This window comes from Buteo buteo, chromosome Z (genome assembly GCF_964188355.1).
Source record: "Buteo buteo chromosome Z, bButBut1.hap1.1, whole genome shotgun sequence".
In the NCBI taxonomy this organism is placed as follows: Eukaryota; Metazoa; Chordata; class Aves; order Accipitriformes; family Accipitridae; genus Buteo; species Buteo buteo.
In genome coordinates this window covers 42,477,259-42,489,628 of record NC_134204.1, presented here as the reverse complement: position 1 = coordinate 42,489,628, position 12,370 = coordinate 42,477,259, and the positions used below count along the sequence as shown (strand labels likewise).

Below are 12,370 nucleotides of genomic sequence, written 5' to 3'. Positions count from 1 at the left end.
CTCCGAAGTTCTTCCCCTCTTCATAGCACAAACATCCCATCAGATACAGGTCTTTTTCTCTGTTTCTACAGTCTGAGGTAAGATATTCTGGCACAAGATATTCCTGTAAGAGGGAAAGCTTGGTGTGAAGCCTTCTAATTGCTTTTTACAAAGCTAGCCATATTTGTGCTACATTCGCCAGCTACAGAAATGGGAGTCAAGCAACTTTGCGTTGTGGTGTGGCTATCACTACATCACTTTCTCAATGACTAGATTGTTAACTGATTAATGCAAAGACTTTGTCTACCCAAGGAGTAAACTGAGCTGCTATGAAAGTATCTGATAAGGAGATGAAGTGGAAGTCCCAGCCCTTTGTGCTTATACCTTTGGTCTTTTCTATGTAGCTCCATAAAGTAAGCAAGCATAAACGCAGAGCTGAAAAGACTCATTTTTCAAAATTCATTTGTGATCTGAGGACACAGATAACAGTTGGATATACTGTCAAACCGAATTTTTTTTCTCTGTTACAACAATATCATTACAGGGTTAACTGAGGTATAGAATGCTGTAGAGGCAGAAAAGCTATAAGAATCTCCGGAAGTCCATGCATTCCCACCTGCCCGGTAACTAGCAAGTCTGATTCTGTTGCCAAAATATAAATAGGCAGTTTTAATGTAATGGATTTATGGACCTTAACACAAAAGAATTTATGAAGAGCATACCATAAGTAAACTATATCATATTACATACTTCCTATTCTGTCTGTGACCCTTTCTTATTCACTTACATAGCTATTTAATGCAAAGTTTCAGACTGAAAGTATTCCAAATTTACTACATTGCATTTGAAATAGTGTACACTCATAACATTCTATTTATTCGGCTTACATGGACTGTAAGAGATTACTAACACTTTACTCCTCTGGGCTCTTCATATTAGCTTGTCATACAAAGCAAACCTCAAAGCCACAGATCAAGATGACGCTTTTGGCACATCAGACAAAACAGAATAAAATGAACAAAATAAGTTAGCTCCAGAATTTTACTCCTATGTCTGTAATATACATTCTAATGATGAAAGCTTCAGAAATAACTTGCATTCTAATAGTATAAGTTACACAGAACGTTTTAAATGCAAACTGGATGTTTGCAAACTCACCGTAGTAATGTTCCCTTTCCTTTTTTCTGGAAGAAATGGGCACGCTTTCATTTGTATCTCTTTCACAGCAGCTGTCATGCTATACCTTTCAGGGCTATTTTTAATGAAGACCTCACACTGTGTTGTAACCACCAATGCAGGAGCATCACTTCTTGTTAAATCGGCCACAAATACGATCTCTGGATTTTTAACAACAATGTTCATCTCCATTGTAGATACAGGCTGCACAGGTGCTTCAAAAATGTAAATTAAATTAGATTAATTGTTCAAAGATTAAATTGTCATTATTTACATCTCTCTTATCACTTATAGAGAAGTTTTAAAGATTTAGTGATAAGACCTAGCATAACTGGTATCAGAAAACCTGTAGATGCCTGCAACTGACTTATTTCTAGGCTTTTCACTGGAGATACAAAACCATTAAAGCTCTAATTACTTTCAGACACAACAAAAGATTCCACAAAGCTTCTTTGTCAAAATGAAAAGGATAACAGTATCACCACCGTTATTACCTCTGACACTAGCAAATATATCAGCTTCACTAATATCTACATCAGTCAGCTATGATAGGGTCTTACAGAAAATGCTGGACACGTTTTCTGCTCTCTGGAGCAGTAAACCATACATTTTTCCATAGGACAATAATGCAGCATTTACTAGTGCCTGATGTTACCATTTGCAGTAGAAATATACTTTCATGTAAGACTTCCTAAGTTGTTTAGATTTTGATCATCTACCAAATAATCACAGCAGGCCTAACTGGGGTGGACACAAATAAGATATTTAGGGTACAGGAAAACAAAAACAAAAGACGGGACTTGCTTTGCAGATCTGATGCAAACTACCCAAGGCCTGGAAGCATAAATAGCCCATTTCCTGCTCTTGATGCTCTAATGGACTAATTTCTGATTTCAGGTATAGGGTCCTGCACTAGAAAGACCAAATTGGGCACTCAAGCTAAAACCCTGATTCCCGATGTAGGGAGAAATCTGCTTCAGTAGACAAGTGACATGACAAGATTTCTAGGCAGCAATATCTGGCAAGCTGAATTCATATTTAAGCATAATATGCTCCATCATTCTCAGGAAGGATGAAAATGATGATGGTGGTAATCATCATTATAAACTTCACTGAGATTGCAAAGATAGCCAAACTAACCTAGAGAGTGCCAGCTGTGATTGTCCTTTCCCATTTTATTTTAGACATACATTTTTAGTTATTTCCTTTGTCTGGTAAGATAAAGCTTCATTTGGAAAAAAAGACCAAGGGACATGAACCAATTTCCATGAGGCAAATAAAGAAACATCAATAGTTAAAATAAGCTGTTCTATACACACAAACACAGGAAATAACATGAAAGGAGTATTATAATTTTTAAGATAGTATTATAATGCCAAAATTAAACAGATATTTAAATACAAATTTTTAAATATTTCCAATACATACCTTGCTCCTTTAAAGGTAATGACTGTTTGAGATTTCTCTGTGCAGCAGCACTTTCTGCATTAGCCTTTAGGAATATATCTGCAACAGTAAGTAGAAACTCCATGCTTGCACAAAGGTATATCTCTTGAACAATCACATCAAGAACAGTGCCATCTCTCCCCTGCTTATAGCTTATATCCACCATAACTTTCTTTTCAAATCCATGTTTCATTTCCACCATCCTGAAAGACCATTAAGGCAGAATTTAATGAGACAATAAAAACCAGCCACAAATACTGAAAAACACTAGTGATTTTCACTCCAGCTGCAATACATTAACAAGAGTGAATTTTAAAAGTACACCACAGATTTTAAAACACGACCAATAAAGACATTAACATGAACTCTATAAATCTTCAAAACTGGACTCCCATACCTTGGCAACTAAAGGTCTTCATAATTTTAAAAAGACAAATCATCACAATTCCTTGTTTACATATCAAAAGCATTACACTTTACTGAAGTTTGTTAGTCTTCATGAAAAAAAAAATCTTAGTCTTACTTAGCCAGCATTTGTTAAAGCTGAAAGTTAAATTTGCTTCTATATGAATTTATTGATTTCATATTTAAAGTTTGTTTTATTTCATATTTAAAGTTTGTTTCTAGCATTTCTCTCAAAATGTGGAACAAAAGGCAAGACACACAAGTCTACAGTAACATGTACTTTAAGAACCACCTACACCAAAACAATTGCAGTTTTAACAGAACATTAAAATGGGAACATTTGGAACTCTTTGTCAAACTCCAATTAACAGTAATTATGTCAAAATACAGACCTTGGTGTAGCCTTCTGGATTGACTGTCTTTTATCATCTAAGGTACAGTTTGCCAGCTTGACTGAAGCATTCATTGAACCATCTGATAACATTTTGACAGCAGCTGACATCAAAACTAACTTAAACTCTGCAAGCTTCAAAAGATCATCTCTCTGATCCAAATTTGTAACCTGTTTGAATCAAATGAAAATATGTTTGTAACTTCCTTATGGGTAATGGAAATAATACACAGGTGTGATACACAGCTTTATTCTAACTGGTAAGATTTCTAATAATAATATATTAAATAAACCCACTGGTAATTCAAAAGACAACACAAATCAATAACATACAGAGAAAACTGAAAAAACCCAAAGCTTTACCCTTCTACTAGCTTGCTAAAGCAAGCTTACATTAGTGAGAGGGAGAGACTATGTTCAAAAGAAAGTAGAATTCTCATACACAATTTTGGGTTTTCTGATGTTTAAAAATACATAGTATATGCAAAGACACCAAAAAAGAAATCAAGTTTTATCTCTTATGACTACGTAGTGTTTATCCAGATATTGGAAAATTGTTCAAAATGTAAAACAGCCGCCTTAAGTTTACAATAAAAAATTACCAAACTTTTACTGAGAAATTTGCTGGCAAGTTTTGTAAATTTAAACCAAGAAGATTAAAAGTCCATTCATACTGTTAATACCAATTTAAAATCTCTCTCCACAATTTCATTTATATATGTGTGTCCACATATGTGTGTGTGTAACTAAAGAGTAGGTTGCATCCTTCTGCATTTTTTTCTTCCCAAACTGTATTTTAAACCAAGATAAGTTTTCAGCAAATTTTTAGTCAGATCACAGAAGATACCACATATCATGTGCTACCACTGATTATTCTCCTTCCTGTAATATCTGCCATGAGATTTAGTTACAATAGCTGTTTATCATTTCCATCATGTTCATTACTACAGCTAGAAATCACTTTCTCTGCTCATAAATTAAACTATTCCCGTTCAGATTTTCCAGGACACTAGGCAACCTTAAAGCTGTTTTTTTCTCTTTGTAACCAAAATTATATTTACCTGTTTTGAATTCGGACTATATAATACTAAAGTCAGAGAGTCGAATCTGAAGTCCAGTTTCAGTGTTGTTTTTATTTTCATAGGTGAATGCAATTCCACCACAGCTGATGTCACAACAGTTACACCTTTCAGAAATTAGAAAAACACTCAGTATTAAGAAAATTACCTGACTGCAAATAAGGAAAAAAAAAAAAAAAAAAAAAAAAAAAAAAAAAAAAAACACCAACAAAACCCAAACCCAACATCCTCACTAATGACTATAAAGACAAAAAACAGATGTAAATCCATCCACACTTAGGATACATTTATCATGCTCTCTGTAATTACATTCAGCAAAATCACACGATGTTTGAGAAAATAGAATACTCTGCTTACATATTCTACACGCAATTTTTACCATCTTTAAGACATAAATGCACAACTTCCCTTAGTGTTATATGGTACTCTGTGCAAGAATGTTACAAAGAATATAATTTTGCTTTCACCCTCATTGGTTCATCTTGACATGTTTTTGCTGTTTTTCACATTTAACAGAAGAGTTCAACAGAAGATTCTTTTCTTAACCTTACTTTCCTTTTTTTAGTGTGTGCTGAACACTTTAGGAATAAACTGAATAGGAACAACTTTTAGGGATGCCATAATTATGACAAGACAAACAGATCTAAAACTGAACAGCAACAGAACCAGCATACACAGGAAAAAAAAAGAGTAACATAGCATCTTTCCAAGTTGGGATGTTACCAAATCCAGCTGACAGACTTTTAGGTGCTCACTGCATTATTGCCGGTAGAACAAGACAGTCCTTACATTAAAACACATCATGCTACAAAACTCGCTACAGTGGCTCAGTTGTTCCTATCCATTATCATTATTGTTAGCTATAGCTCAAACCACAATGTCAAGATAATAGAGGCATGCTGTTAAGAAAACCTGCATCTGGCATCCTTTCATAAAGGCAATTCTAACAGAAATAATAAATTGACAGTAATACCTAAAAATGTTAGGCCACGTGTAATTTTAGAAAATATTACCTGCAGAATGCTGTGAAGTACTATGCATATCACTACAATGGCTAGTCGTATCTTTTGGTTCTGGTAAAGAAGTTGATGCACCAGAGCTGCCACCTATATTTTCATTTAGTGTCCTCAGTATTGTGGTAATATCTTCCTGACTGAGAATTAGCTTAAAAAAACATTGTTATTAAACTCAGAACAACTCAGTTCATGAAACTTATGGTAACTAAAATCTGTTACAAATAAACAGATAAGCAAAGTAATCTCATCTGAGTCTCTGTTTAGGAGACTAAAGAACCAAATAAAATGTTTTGATCAAATCCACACAACCCCTTACAGTAACTTCTAGAAATCAGAAGTCATTCACGCATTATTTTGTTTTAGTCCACAAACTTTCTTTACAAAGCTATAATTTAGAGATTGAATGTTAGAAGTTGTACACATATAGTTTGACTTATAGTCACCCAAAATTGTTATCTGCATTTAGTTACAAGGTACTTTACAGTAATGGCTACTAGTTCTATTTCAAAATTTGGCAAATTAGTTTTCCTCATACATGGACAAGCTTTATATTTTTTGAGGTTACATTTAAATGAGCACATGCACTAACTCATACTCAGGCTTGTCATGGGTATGAATTCAGCAGGCAATAGTGCTGCTAATGAACAGACCGAAAAACTCCAACTTTTTCCAATGCTGCTTTGAAAGATACTGACAGGTAAAAGGCGGCTGTAACAGCACGCCCACTTCTTACTAGCAACAGTAATATATAGTACAAAGTCTTCCTGCAGTATCATAGATGAAATACAGAGCTTAGATTAGAACAGAAAGCTATTCACTTCCTTCTTGCTATGAAACAACAAAATCCACTCTACCTATATGTCTTGAAATGAATACCATAACTAAGGAACTGGGACTTTTATGGACAGAAAAATAAATCCATCTTCCATGGATATTTTAGCAGCTGCTTTCAGAAATAAATGCTTACATTCATAGGCTTGAGTCGGCCAGATATTTCAATATCAGGAACTTCGTTATACCAAGCAGCAGCTAAATTTCGTTCAACAGCTACTTCCAGATTGAGTGGCTGCAGCAACTGTACTTCAGTTTGTAGTGAACCCTGCTCATAGCATGATCTGTGAATAGAAACAAAATACTCCCAACTTGACATGCTTCACTTTAACATTCTAACAAACACATTTCTGACTTTTCCTCATCTTTTTGACTAGTACTGTAAAACAGTCTTCATACTACTCCTGGTATCTCTAGTTAAAGCCTTACTCCAACAACTAGACATCTGCCTTGGCAGGGAGGAGACACATCAGGCACATATCAGGCGTGCAACATACGAACTTCTGGCAAGTTAGGACCTCTTATGTGTTCTCCACTGGAGAGCAATTCCTCCTTTTTTCAGTACTCTTCAACTGTGTTTGAAAATCCCCTTCCCTTCCCTCTCCCCCTCCCAATCCCCTGCACCAAGGCCCATTTTCAAACGCTTCTTCACAGCTGTCTGACTTGATATCTTTCCTGCTACATATAGCTCAAAAACCCCATCAAAATAGCCATTTACAAATGGGTATAACCTGTCCCAAAGTAGTGAATGATGCATAAGTCTATTATTCTACACAATATTCCCTAAACAAACATTTGCTTCTATTTAAAGATGTGCAGATTGTTATTTCTCCTAAACCATACATTCTTATAGCTTTTACAAAATCTTTATTAATTTGCTGTTACATTTCAAGATAATAGTGTATCCATCAGCCACCAACTATTAACTAATTATTTTGATAACAACTTCTCAAAGCTCTCTAACTGAAGTATCCCAAAAGGATTACATGAATTAAAAAATATCTTGACACTACATTACCTGTATAACTTTAGTTCACTCAATTTCACCGTCATAGAATCAACAACAGGTGGGAGATTATACCGTGTTTTTGTTTTAGCAATAAAGAATTGGTTCTTCACAGTGATTAGACCAAGATCAGCCACCAGGACATTAGCAGACATTGCTGACTGTGGAACTATCACAACAGGAGCTTTAATGTTGATATCTAGTGCCAAACGGGAACTACGTTCTGCTAGCTCTTTTACACCTGTAGCTGCTTTCTCTGCTGCTTGAACAGTTGCCTCAGTAAGAGCTTCCTTAGCAGCTTGGAAGTTATTTATAAAAGCCTAGGAAAAGAATACAGATCTTGGAAATGTTATTAAGAATTACACTACTTCAAAAACACCAAGAATCATAGTTTTTTAAATAACAAACCATGTTAAGATACTGTTTTTGCTATGGACTTTTTCTGAATTCTTTAATAGGATAATCTCCCCCCAAATATGAAATATGCATATATGTAAAAAATAAATTTCCATACTAAATATTTGGCAAATCAGATGGTAACAGCAATGACCTTGTAACATGACTTGTATGAATTATGTTTTATTTACTCAAATGAAGAGCAAGTTAGATTTACTTAGCAGAATTTACGGAAAAGGCATTTATTTCCATGGTTTATTACTTATATTTCAGTGTTATAAACAATGAACAATGAATATCAAAAACAATGAATATCTAAAAGCTGCCACAAGTAATTTAAGGAAAAAAATTACTAACAATAATAGCCAATACTGTTGCTTAGCCACCCACTCCACAGTAACAGACACATGGAGAAGAAAAGTAAATAGCCCAACCACCCATCCCAGTGAAGTTTTTACAATAGTATATAAGAGTTCTCACACAAATGGGCACCTCCCCATATGGGATGCTTTATCCTTTTTTAGGTCTGACAATGTTATCTTAATGCTAGGGAATAGTATCTGGAAAATTTAACTTACCAAAATAGATGAAACAAACTTGTTGACAAAAACCACTTGAATACACCCAACAGTTAGGTAAATACGATTGTCCACAACATCCATATTTGTATATGCAATACCATCTGTAGCATTCACATATGACATCATTCTAAAGTTGAAGACTTCTTTTCCTGTGATGTAAAGAGCCTTAGGAAGAAAAAAGAGTATCTCTGCTGTAAAAAGTTATGCTAGAAAGACTGAATTCCAACACAGAATGTAGTACCTCACACTTCTAAGACATTTGTACTTCAAATATCTCAACAATAAATGAAAAATAAAAATCCTTTAAATAGCTGAAGATATTCAGTTGGAAGCTCAGCTTGAATAATTTCGTCCATTAAAGTCAACAAAATAAGGAGCATAATGAGCAGCTGGGCATCACAGTTGCACAAAATCAATGCCAGCCTAACAATCACCAGTTCTGGGGGCGAAATCAGTCTGCCTATAGAGAATCATGCTCCCAGCAAATACATAAAATATTATTAAAAAAAACATAGTTAAAGAGTAGAGTCCACAAAGGAAGTTCAATTTAGCATCTATATTCCACTCAGAAATCAATGATACATGCAAATGCATACCTTTTTGTACAATGCCATCTCATCAGAATCCACAATAATGATGTTCTTTAATTTTGCAGTCACTTCTGTTGCTGCTTTCTTCATGATCACTTGGCTATCCAGACCTTAAAAAAAAAAAAAAAGTCATACAAAATCTAGAGACTATTCTGGTTATGAGGTTTTATGCCTTTGTGATTAAAGTTTTGTTCCTACCTTCAATGTGAATTTCAGCTATTCTATGCTTTTTCTCTCTAATAAAGATACGTAAACAGGATAAATCTGCACAGATATTGAGGTCAATAACATCTTCATACTTTGATTTTTTTGATGCTGTAGGAAATAGAAAATAAAAAAAATTACAGTTCTTCAGGGAGGAGATGTAATATTTTAGTATCCCTTCCCCAAAGCCTAGTTTGCTTCAAGCCTGCAGCACTGGCAAAATGCACTGCACCCATACAGGCAAGCATGACACAAAGGAATTGTATATACAGGATTGTATATATAAGAGTCCTCATGTGCTTCACAAACTGTGAACACCAGTATTTTACTAACTGTAAGAAATACATTTAATATACATCTACATAGCACAATGCAAAATTAGAGATAGGTTATTCAGGACTAAGCAGTTTACCTCAACTAGTGGTACCATGATAGCTACATTAATACTCTATCTGGTCTGTTGATTAGTCATCTGCAATGAACAGTCTTGTTTACATATGGCAGGTGACTTTTTATTAAATGTCCACCACCTGTATTTTCTAAACTTAAGTTTTAAATATGAAAATACCATTAATATAACTAGACACTGAAGAGAAGGGACAGTGGGTATCTTTCAAAAATAGTATGGTCAACCTTAAGACTTACAAAAGATACAAGCACATATATAGTACCTTTCAGAACAGAGGTGTCCAAACATTTAGTCCATTTTTGTTTTTCCCAAAACTGCATAAGAGTAAAAATAACCTATTTCATGTTAACAGAAATAATCTCCATTCATTTTGAGTAGACATGACTGATGCCACACAACACTCTCTGCAGGTATGGTGCTAAATACAGAAGTCAACAGATAGTGGACTCAACCAATAAACTTAGTCCATTTTTTCTGAAAGTCAAATCTGAAGTAATGTTATATGCTACTTCAAATGACAAAGAGAAATGTCATATCCTGTATTCAAGGATTTTGAGTCCTAAATGGTAATCTATATACAAAGCTAAAAGCAGCAAAATTAAAAGTAATAAACATTCAATCCATTTTTCCACAGGCTAGCTTGTCAGATGAGATACTACCTTTAATGTTGTGTGTGAGTATGTTACGGCTCTCTCAACCCTCACGATTGTGATAAATGTGGGGCAAAGATTGTTTATCAAAGCTAAGAATGAGTAATTGGGAAATACGTTTTGTTACTGAAACAAGTTAATTTTAATTCATCTTTATATTGTAACAATTAACCGTTAATTAAACCCTCAGGTTAAGCAATAAGGATGTACTAACGATTTTACTGATATGTGTGGGGATGTACTGATTATTGTGAGGAATGTGAAGAAAATGTTCCTGACACCTGAAACAAAGATAGGTCAAACAGGAATTGTGCCTGCGAGAAGAACAAGATAAAGATTGGGAAAGGAGATATGAGCAATTTCCGGACACTTGAAACAAAGATAGGTCAAACAAAAACTGTGCCTGCGAAAAGAACAAGATAAAGATTGAAAAAGAAGATATGAGAAACTGAAGAATGCGCACGTTGCGGGAAGATTGCAAGCACCAACCAGGAGCTCAAGTTTTGTAATATGTATGAGATAATTAAAAACCTAAGGACTAAAACTATAAAAACAAGAGGTGTGAATGTGCTAGTTACGGCAGTCGGCGGAGCGCAGACTCCCCTGCCGTCCAGCGCTGTTCTTTGCTCCTATCCTACTTGCTACAATTAATAAATTTTAATTGGATTATAGTCCGTTGTGGTCTCAATTTATAACACGATCAAGCTATGATTCCATAAATACATTGGCTTCAGTCAGATGATTTTATTCTATGTTGCTAACAGAAGACAAGCCACAGTAAATTAACCAATAACTACCCTCAGTCAAAGTTTATTTTGCACAGTTGTATAGGATTGGGGGAGGAGGAGGTAGGAGAATCACCTATGAAGCTTTTCAGCTGTGTAAAGTCTGAATTGTCACATGTTAATACATAAGGAACTAATTTAATCCCTTGTCTCCAAGAACTCTATAAAACAGCAAACACTTCACTGTTTGCCTGCATAGCAAAATGGTTCAAAGCTAGAGAAATGGTGAATCTTCTGTCTACGGCTCTCAGTAAGCCAAAGAACAGAACTCTAAGTTAACAGACTATCATAGGTACAGAAATGGTATTCATCTAGTGTCTAAGCATGTTCCTGTGTAACTGAAATCAAACAACCACCATGAATAAGAACAATCTCACACAGAAAAATATCATTTAAATAATACAGTTAAATGGAAGAATATTTTTTTCACAGAGCAATTATTCTACCTTTTACTTCTCAGTTCTATTATGCAATGGAGACCTACAAAACACCTTCAAAGAACAAGCTGAGGAACTAAACTTCTTAACAATCTGATGGAATAATAAAACATCATCAGCTGAAAGACAATGCCTGTGTGACATACTAATACTCTTCCCACATCTCATCATTCATAAGGCAAATATTTTCCTTCATCTTCCTCCATCTCCCCCCCAAAAAACAGAGCCTACAAAACCTTATTTTCTCTCATTTTTTAAATAACCTGTTTGGGTCTAGACATGATAATTACCTTTCCTTTCACAATGCTTAAAAAATTAACATAGCTGATTTCACTTAAGTACCTATGGGAAACAAATACTCAAATCCCAAGAAAAGGCACCGTTTCTGCCTGAAGTTCTTCAAAAACCACTATCAGGCTACTAGTTCATCAACCTCCTATAATAAAATCATCGACCCTTAGCAACACTGAATTAATCACTGAATATGAGTATACACTACACTTACAAACATATTTCTGTTTTTCAAAACAGAAATATATTTGTAAAGGCAGCACAAATTAACATTCTCAAAAAAATACCACCAAATGTCGCAAATGTGATACTTGCATGTTAAAGATACCAAAATAATGCTGAAGTTTAACTTGAAATGCTTATAAGAACTAACATCAGTGAACATAGACAGCCTCAGAAAGATCTCATCAGTGTACCAGTGGGTTGGCTAGGTCAGTCATATGGGGGAACTACTGAAATCAGTAATGCAGAGCAAGTATTACAATACTTCAACTACAATCATCTTGAGAATTACCCTCTACCATAGTTTGTGTGTGTGTTTTCTTTTCTGTTTTAATAACTTGCTGGACCCTCAGCATTTTACAATTAACAGCAAGCAATGATTGCAAAGATCTCAGAGAAGTCCTTCTCAGAGCAGAAGTCAACATCATTGGCATAATGCTGAGCATTTAATAGAAGCTTTCATTTCAAAGTAGCTC

General features: G+C 34.7%; 1 protein-coding gene across 2 annotated transcripts in view; it reads right to left on the bottom strand.

Annotated features, from left to right (window-relative positions):
- The window catches only part of VPS13A (vacuolar protein sorting 13 homolog A), a 108,868-nt gene that overhangs the window by 50,393 nt on the left and 46,105 nt on the right, over nt 1–12,370 (bottom strand). For both annotated transcript variants that reach the window (XM_075020694.1, XM_075020695.1), the window contains 10 exons: nt 9,095–9,211; nt 8,903–9,006; nt 8,304–8,471; nt 7,342–7,649; nt 6,460–6,607; nt 5,490–5,640; nt 4,459–4,583; nt 3,399–3,568; nt 2,584–2,804; nt 1,138–1,370 (listed from right to left, as the gene is read on the bottom strand). In XM_075020694.1, the coding sequence (XP_074876795.1) occupies nt 1,138–1,370; nt 2,584–2,804; nt 3,399–3,568; nt 4,459–4,583; nt 5,490–5,640; nt 6,460–6,607; nt 7,342–7,649; nt 8,304–8,471; nt 8,903–9,006; nt 9,095–9,211 (1,745 nt within the window). The remainder of the gene's footprint in view (nt 1–1,137; nt 1,371–2,583; nt 2,805–3,398; nt 3,569–4,458; nt 4,584–5,489; nt 5,641–6,459; nt 6,608–7,341; nt 7,650–8,303; nt 8,472–8,902; nt 9,007–9,094; nt 9,212–12,370) is intronic.